General features: G+C 51.6%; 1 protein-coding gene across 12 annotated transcripts in view; it reads left to right on the top strand.

The window, feature by feature from the left end:
- The window catches only part of TMCO4 (transmembrane and coiled-coil domains 4), a 118,710-nt gene extending 110,347 nt beyond the window's left edge, over positions 1-8,363 (top strand). For 11 of the 12 annotated variants that reach the window (XM_063703747.1, XM_063703780.1, XM_063703850.1 and 8 more), the window contains one exon: positions 7,169-8,363. In XM_063703747.1, coding sequence (XP_063559817.1) covers positions 7,169-7,573 — 405 coding nt within the window. In that variant the 3' untranslated portion in view covers positions 7,574-8,363. Of the gene's footprint in view, positions 1-3,775; positions 3,824-7,168 lie in introns of all 12 variants that reach the window. The other variant, XM_063703863.1, reaches the window with a different exon arrangement.
- The last annotated feature ends 471 nt before the right edge of the window (positions 8,364-8,834 follow it).

Consider the following 8,834-nt stretch of genomic DNA (forward strand, 5'->3'; position numbering starts at 1 on the left):
TCGGTCCACCACACTCAGCCCCTTGCAGGAGGAAGCACATGAATGAGCAAGTGTGGGGTCTGGCTGACCACTCCAAACACTAACACAAGAGCAAGCTCCATGCTGGGCCTGTGGCCAGACCAGGCGTGTTGCCTCGAGGGGAAAGTGGCAGCACCTGGGCAGGGGTACCCACAACCCTGAAGCCCCAGAGGGGGCGTTAGTGTGCTAATTAGCTGTTTTAGTTCCACCATTGACGGCCCAATAGACGGTGGTGTGTTAACAGCTCAGTCGGCCCCTGACCCCATCATGTGGGGCAGCTGCCCTCCACTGATGAGGGCAAAAGGCCAGTATGACAGCCTTTCTGGGTACCCGCACTCAGTGGGTCCCAAGCTCTTGTCTAGCATCCAAGAAGAATGAGGACACGCTGATAATTGAAGAGTGAGCAAGGCGGGGAGTTTTATTGAGTGATGAAACAGCTTTTTGCAGAGAGGGGATGAGTGGATGGTTCCCCTACCCAAAGGCAGGAAAGCCCCCACAATGTGGCTGAGTCTGGGGTTTTTATGGGCTCAGAATAGGGGAAGTGTGGGCAAACAGGAACAGAAGTTCTCACTCTGGGTCACAGATTTCATGTGGGACCAGCAGTCCAGTCTTTCAGCCTTCAGGCTGTTTTTTTGGCTTGAAGGTGGGGTTTCACCAGGGACCCACCCCTGTCTGCCTAGGCATTTGGCTGCCTCCTGTCACCATCAACAGGGCTCAGAGCTGATGCCTCCTGACCCATGTCCAGGGCTCTCCTATTCAAGGTGCCTGCACCCTGAATGGGATGAAAGGGAGCAGGGACTTTGTGCCTCGGCACCGCAGGAGTCTCCCTTTGCCAGAAGAATCAGAGATAAAAAGCATCTGCTGAAGAAAGTAGCTTTTAATGCTGCAAAGCCCTCACAAGATCTGATTTCTACTGGGAATGGGATATGGTAGGAAGAGCACAGCCTTTGGCACCAGAGAGGCATGGCTTAGAATCCTGGCTCTGCCACTGGTTTACTGGCTGTGTGACCTTGGGCCAGTTACTTAACCTCTCTGTGTCTCAGTGTCCTCATCTAGGAAATGGTGGAAACACCTAACTTCCAGGGCAGCGCATGTAAGATGCTTGGCGCATAGTAGGCCCTCCTTTAATCCTAGTCCCTCCTGGCCTGCCCCTGCCACCACCCCCAGTTTGTTTGCCTCTGGGACCAGCAGTTTTGGAGACTCCGCTCCCTCCTCAGACTGTCTTCGTGGCAGCTTCCCAGCTCCTGCCTAATAATAGCTCTTTATCACATTAGGAGTACATCACAAAAAACAGTGCTTTCCTCTTCTGGGTAATTAGAGGTAATTAGCACTGCCTTTGTGCTGGCCTCCTGTTTTCCTTGAAAATGCTTTGCTGGAGAAGTTGCTGGAAGGGAGGTTTCATTACTGCTGTTGGGGAAATGCTGGCCACCCTCTGCTCCCAACAGAGACCCACAGGACCTGTCTTCTCCATGCTGGACCAACCACGCAGCGGGGCCCTTTGTGATCATCCCACTGGGCTGGCCCTGTCGCAGGCAGGGCGCATCTCTGGGGTGAATGGAGCTGCCCTCCTGCCCCTCAGTCTCTCCTCACAGGGACAGGGTTACAGTGGGTGGGGGATTTGCCACCCCAGGGACCAACTCATGAGGCTTCTGGGGCACAGAGATCCAACCCACGGCAAGATTCTCCATGTCCCAGCAGAAATGCCAGGTGGCCTAGAACTTAGCAAAAGGCTTGGCACAAAGTAGATACTCGATAATAACCACAGTAGCCAACAACTCACATGTTTTACGGGGTAAGTCATTTGATCCTCATAGAGGTCCTGCATAGTGGTAGTAACCCGTTGTACAGGTGTGAAAACTGAGGCTGCAGGCGGTGCCATGGCATGTGAGTGGTAGAGCCGGATGAACCTGGGCTGTTAACCACTGCTTCAGTACTGCCTGCATTCACACATCTCTGTAGCTTCTGGTAGTGGCCCCTAACCCTGTGCCAATTAGCCTGTTACATGTATTATCTCATCAAAGCCACACAGCCAGCCCACGTGGTATAGGTCTCTTTATTAGCTTCATTTTATACATGAGGAAATTGAGGTCCAAGAAGTGAAAGAACCCAAAGGGGCCTGATGGGCTTGGAAGGAGTCACTGGGGCAGATGGAGGTGCGTGATGGCAGCCTCTGTTTGGGTAAGTTGGGGTGTATTTTGAGGCAGGAAACAGGAAGGGCTGGGCCCCATTTGTACCTGCGGGGATCTGGTTCCCACGGAGCCCCCACGATGTGCGGGGCTGGCTGTGGGGCACAGAGGTGAGTGAGAAGTGGTCCCTGCTCCCCTGCGCTCACAGTTTATCAGGGAACGCAACCTCATGAGCATGTGACGATGACAGGTTTTGAGTGCCATCACAGGGTGTCCACAGAGGCCCCTGCCAGCACGGGAAGCCACGGAAGGCTTCTGCACGCCAGTCACATCCGGCGTGTATCCAGGCGGCTGGCAGATTCAATCAAGACAGGCTGGGAGATGGTCAGGGGCTGAATCTTCATGCAGTATCGGCTACACCAGAACTTTCTGGTGCTGAGAAGAGGCTCTTTCCCAACCTGCCTCACCCCTCTTCTCTCATCTTTCCAGCTAACTGTAAAACCAGAGCTCTGCCCAGCAACTGCTCCCCTGGGTCTTTGCAGAGGGGTGGCTCAGGGACTAGGGTTGCCTGAGACCCAGACCAACTTGTAGTCGAGGAGGGCCAGAGCTGTGTGTTCTAGGACAGCGCTCAGTGGAATTTCCATCTGGTATCAGCTGCAGCCAGTGGGTACCAACACCTCCCTTCCTTCCTGGCCTGTTTCTACCCAGCACTGGCACCAGCCATCTACAACATTAAAAAGGTATAGGGAGGCAGTTCTTGTTTGTCCTTAGAGAGGCAGTTATCACTTGTCCCTGTGGGTCTGAAGTTTCTGCTGGCTGGAATTCAGATGTGATGGCTGGAGCTTGAGCAGCCATCTTGGGCTCCCAAATGGATCAGCCCAGCTAACTCTCTACTCTCCATCCCCCACTTGTAGGAAACTAAGGTAAGGGAACTCATATTTACAGAGTACCTCCTGGGGTGCCAGGCACTGTGCTTCATGGTTTGCATTATTTCTTCCCAGCAACTCCTTTAGGTAGGTATCACTAACTCAAATTGCATGATGTCTCTTTAAAAGTGTTTGGGGCAGGGCATTGTGGCTTATGCCTATAGTCTCAGCAATTTAGGACGCTGAAGCAGGAGGATCTCTTGAGCCCAGGAGTTTGAGACCAGCCTGGACAACATAAGAAGTCCCCATCTCTACATTTAAAATTTAAAAGGCCAGGTGCAGTGGCTCACGCCTGTAATCCCAAGCACTTTGGGAGGCCAAGGAAGGCAGATCACCTGAGGTTGGGAGTCTGAGACCAGCCCGGCCAACATGGTGAAATACTGTCTCTACTAAAAATACAAAAATTAGCCAGGCGTGGTGGTGCACATCTGTAATCCCAGCTACTTGGGAGGCTGAGGCACGAAAATAGTTTGCACCTGGAAGGCAGAGGTTGCAGTAATCCAAGATCATGCCATTGCACTCCAGCCTGGGCAACAGAGCAAGACTCCGTCTCAAAAAAAAAAAAAAAAATTAAGAAAAACAAAAAGTGTTTTGGATCATATAGGAACATAATATCAAAAGCTAGCATTCTCTGAGTTCCTATGAAGTGCCAGGCCCTTGAACTCCTTATAGCAATCATTCAAGGTCATGACTCTCATTTTACAGATGGGGAAGCTGTGGTTCAGGAAATTGTGAGGACTGGCCCAGTTACTGGTAAGAGACAGAGCCAAGGCTGGTACCCCAGCTTTTCAGAGAGTCCAAACTTAGGTTCCTTCTCAGGCCCTGCAGCCACTAAATATGTGTCCTGCTGCAGAGGGGCACTGGCTGTGCCTTGACAACCACCCTGAGCCCAGGACCCTGAAACCCACTTAGATGTGTGAATACACGTGTGTGTATTTTCCCTGGAATCTGTTTAAAAGCATTCGTGAGGAAAGGAACGAGAGGTGGGCAGATTCTAGTGGTGAGAAAATAACAAAACTGTACAGGGAATTGTCTTTTCGTGTTTTTGAAAAATCATTTGAATAATACAGTGTGATTTGCAATTCAAATGGAAATGCAGATGTTACCAGCAGTGTCTTTGTGCTGTTTTCTGAGATTCCCAACAACAGCCTCCCTGGTGTTTTTCCTGTCCTTTTTTTAAAAAGAAAGCCTTCCCCTTCAGCCTTAAAGGAAAGTCCGGTCTCGTGCGCATCTTTGGCACTAAAGCAGGCCCCCTCGACTGGCTGGGGATAACGTGAGACTCCATCTCAGGGGCAGATCCAGGCTGAGCAGCTTCTGCAGGCAGCATCTCAGGCTCAGCACCAGACTGTGCTGTTCATGCGCTGTGTGTCATTAAGCAAACCGCCACCCCTCTCTGGGCTTTGTTGCCCTTCTCTGTAAAGTGAGGATGATTTTTAACCTTCCTTCCTTCCCCAGCTGATTTTCTCTGAAGAGAACAGGCTTTAGAAACAGGCCTGGATGGCCGGGCGCAGTGGCTCACGCCTGTAATCCCAGCACTTTGGGAGGCCGAGGCGGGCGGATCATGAAGTCAGGAGACCAAGACCATCCTGGCTAACGTGGTGAAACCCTGTCTCTACTAAAAATACAAAAAAAATTAGCCGGGCGTGGTAGCGGGCACCGTGGCGGATGCCTGTAGTCCCTGCTACTCGGGAGGCTGAGACAGGAGAATGGCATGAACCTAGGAGGCAGAGCTTGCAGTGAGCCAAGACTGCACCATTGCACTCCAGCCTGGGCAACAGAGCGAGACTGTCTCAAAAAAAAAAAAAAAAAAAAAAAGAAACAGGCCTGGATTCAAATGCCAGCCCTGCCATGTTCTAGCTGTGTGACCTTGGGTAAGTCACTTTACCTCCCTGGGGCTCAATTTCATCTACAGTGAGCAGCCGACACCTAGCAAAGGAGTATATCCAAGAAGCTTATTTGCTGCAATGTATTAAGGACTTACTACGTGTCAGGCATTGTCCATTATTACATCTAGGCATCAGGCATTTCAATCACACCCCTACTTGTCACTCACCAACATATCCCAACACAAAAATGGGATGAACGTATGACTCTGACGAAGGGGGTGGCCACTTCTGAGTTCTTGGCCTTTGTCTTAGTTAAGATGCAGACCCATATAACAGAGGTCCTGCTAATGTTTTGTGTTTTTTGTTTGTTTGTTTATTTTTTCTGGAGACAGGGTCTTGCTCTGTCACCCAAACTGGAGTGCAGCGGCACAATCAGGGCTCACTGCAGCCTCAGCCTCCCATGCTTAGGCCATCCTCCTACTTCAGCCTACCTAGTCACTGGAATTACAGGCACACGCCACCATGCCCAGCTAATTTTTGTATTTTTTTGTAGAGACAGGGTTTCCCCATGTTGCCCAGGCTGGTCTCAAAATCCTGGGCTCAAGTGATTTTCCCACCTTGGCCTCCCAAAGTGCTGGGATTATAGAGGTGAGCCACTGTGCCTGGCCTAATTGTCTTAAATACACTAGGGTTGATTCTGTCACATAAAAGAAATCAGAATAGGCCATTTAGGGCTGGTGTGCCACTCCACAGTCTTCAAGGACCAAATTTCCCTCTTGCTGCTTGTTCTGCCTTCCTTAGTGGGCTGACTCATGGCCCAAGATGGCTGCTCAAGCTCTGGCCATCTCGTCTGAATTCCAGCCAGCAGGAAAGAGGACATGAGGGAAGAAGAGCACTCCTCCTCTTAAAGAGAATTCCAAGGAACACCACATCACACTACTGCTTCAACTCATGGGCCAAAACTAGTCACAGTGCTATTCCTAGCTGCAAGGAAGACTGGGGAGTGTGCCCAGCTATAAATGTGAGTCCTTGTGACTAAAGAATAAATGGGAGAGTGAGTTGTAGCCAGCACCTTGCAGTCTATGCTGTAGCTTTCTTTCCAATTTGAGGACTTTTCCAGGGAAAATCCTCACAGCCAACCTCTGGTGAAACTACCCTTGTGTTCCCCTTTTTACAGCGGAGGAAATTGAGAGCCAGAGGGGTAGAGGGGTAGAGGGGCCTGACCAAGGTGTCACAACTAGTGAGCAGCAGAGCCCTTCTGGAGTAGCCTAGAGCTGCAGGCATCAGCTGGGCACACTGCCTCAGGCCTGTAATCCCAGCACTTTGGGAGGCTGAGACAGCAGGATTTCTTGAGGCCAAGAGTTCAAGACCTGGGCAACATAGGAGAACCCATCTCTAAAAAACATTTAAAAAGTAGCCAGGCATGGTAGCATGCACGTGTAATCCCAGCTACTCAGGAGGCTGAGGTGGGAGAATCACTAGAGCCCAAGAGGTCAAGGCTGCAGTGAGCTATGGTTGTACCACTGCACTCCAGCCTGGACGAGAGAGAGAGAACCCATCTCTCTCTCTCTCTCTCTCTCTCTCTCTCTCTCTCTTCATTTTTCTTTTTTCTCATGCTATTTTAACAAAAAGCCCATCCCTTAAAAAAAAAAAAAAAAAAGCTGCCGGGCACAGTGGCTCACGCCTGTAATCCCAACACTTTGGGAGGCTAAGGCCAGTGGATCACTTGAGGCCAGGAGTTCGAGACCAGCCTGGCCAATATGGTGAAACCCCTTCTCTACAAAAGATACAAAAAATTACTGGCATGGTGGCACACGCCTATAATCCCAGCTACTCAGGAGGCTGAGGCAAGAAGATCACTTGAACCTGGGAGGTGGAGGTTGCAGTGAGCCAAGATTGCACCACGGCACTCCAGCCTGGGCAAGACTCTGTCTCAAAAAAAAAAAAAAAAAAAAAAAGATTCAGAGAAAGAATGAGAGCTTCTACTCCACCTTTCTGTTTATCAGGAGATTCCTTCCTGCCCCAAAAGGATCCAGATTTTTTAGAGAAACATCCTTCATCTTAATTTAATAAATTCTAGAACAGCTTTGAACATAGAGCCTTCCCACCCACTCTGGATTTGAGAGCCACTGAGGGATGGAGTCATGGGTTTGGTGATTGGTTGGCTGTGGATGCTCAGGGCAAGGCTGAGGCCCAGAAGTTTGGCCGGAGGTCCCTGGGGAGGGCTGGGCTCTGCACACCCACCGTGGTGCTCACTTACTGTCTCCTGCAGGTCAGCGGCCACCTGGACTATGCCAAGCAGATGGATGCCATCCTGAAGGCCGTGGGCATCCGCACCAAGCCAGGCTGGGATGAGAAGGGGCTCTTGCTGGCCCCAGGCTGCCTGCCCTCCGAGGAGCCTCACCAGGCAGCAGCCGCTGCCTCATCAGGCGAGACCCCCCACCAGGGTGGGCAAACCCAGGGTCCCACATCCGGAGACACCTCCAAATTGGCCATGTCCACAGACCCCAGCCAAGCCCAGGTGCCGGTAGGGCTGGACCAGTCTGAAGGGGCCTCCCTTCCTGCTGCTGCCAGCCCTGAAAGGCCCCCCATCTGCAGCCATGGCATGGACCCCAACCCACTGGGCTGCCCCGATTGTGCCTGCAAGACCCAGGGCCCCAGCACGGGGCTGGACTGACCACAGCAGGGGACCTGAGCCGTCTTCCCCAGTCTCCATATGCAGCTCTCTCTTATACCCTCGGGTTCCTCCCAGGAGCTCTGGAGGTGCAGGATTTCCACAGGCCTCTTTCCTAAATGGAAGGAATTGGAACTGAAAGGGAAAGGAAATGGAAGGAAGGGGAATTTGGAGGAGAGAACACGCCCACCCTTGGGAAGCTGCCTGTCCCCAGAGGAGCCCCACCAGGGAGCAGCTGCCCCCTCATCAGAGACCTGCAGAGTCAACCAAGCACAGGTTAGAGTCCCAGGACTGGAAACCAACTGTGGGCTTTCTGTACTTCTCATAGCTTTGGAGTCTGGCTGTCCATCAGGAGGTCCCGAGGGCTCTCTGGGGCCTGAGGCTCCCACACCAGCTCTCCCCTGGCCTCAATAAAACCAGGTGCATGCCTGTTCTTCCATCCACACTCCAGGGCTGCGCACCATCAACTGGCAGCAACAGAGCAGGCGCAGGTACAAAGAAGGCAGCTCACTCCTGCTCTTAGGAGATCCAATCAGATCTGCCCTGTACAGCCAATGTAGGCTGTGCACTGCACAACTCCAGGGACATGAGTCACACAGACACAATGTGAGTGTGCTCCCCCATCATGCAACATCTGGACACAACTAACAGAGCATGGTGAATACATGCTGAATTGCATTCAGTATGGCTGTGAACTAGGCCTGGGGACAAGAATGAATTTTACATGGAAAGAATTTCCTGTAGCAGGAACAGAGGGGATAACAACAGCAATAAATAATAATAAGAAGAAGAAGCTACCACTTCTTGAGCATGTACCACATACCAAGTGGTTGCCTGGGTTGTGTCAGTTGGCATTCACAGCAATCCTATGAGGTAGGGACTATTATTATCTTCATTTTATATTTGGGGAAACTGAGGCTCAGAGAGATCAGGTAACCTGCTGAAGGCCAAACAGCTGGTTAATGATGGAGCCAAGTTCCAGGCCCCTGTATGTCAGACTCCAATGCCCAAGTCCCAAGCCACTGGGTCTGCATCCGTGAGAGCCTTCCTCTTTGTTCCTCCCACAGTCCCTGAATGGCAGGGCCAGAGATAATGCACCCTTGTTGTGCAGATGGAGAAATCAAGGCCCAGGCAGAGGAAGGATTGACAAGCTCCGGGGGAGGTGGGAGGAGGGCAGCAGAAATTAGAGTCGTAGAACATAGGAGCCAGATCCCTGCTCAGGTGCGTGTGTATTCATTCAACACACATTTATGGCTCACGCCTG

Source organism: Gorilla gorilla, chromosome 1 (assembly GCF_029281585.2).
Source record: "Gorilla gorilla gorilla isolate KB3781 chromosome 1, NHGRI_mGorGor1-v2.1_pri, whole genome shotgun sequence".
Classification (NCBI taxonomy): domain Eukaryota; kingdom Metazoa; phylum Chordata; class Mammalia; order Primates; family Hominidae; genus Gorilla; species Gorilla gorilla.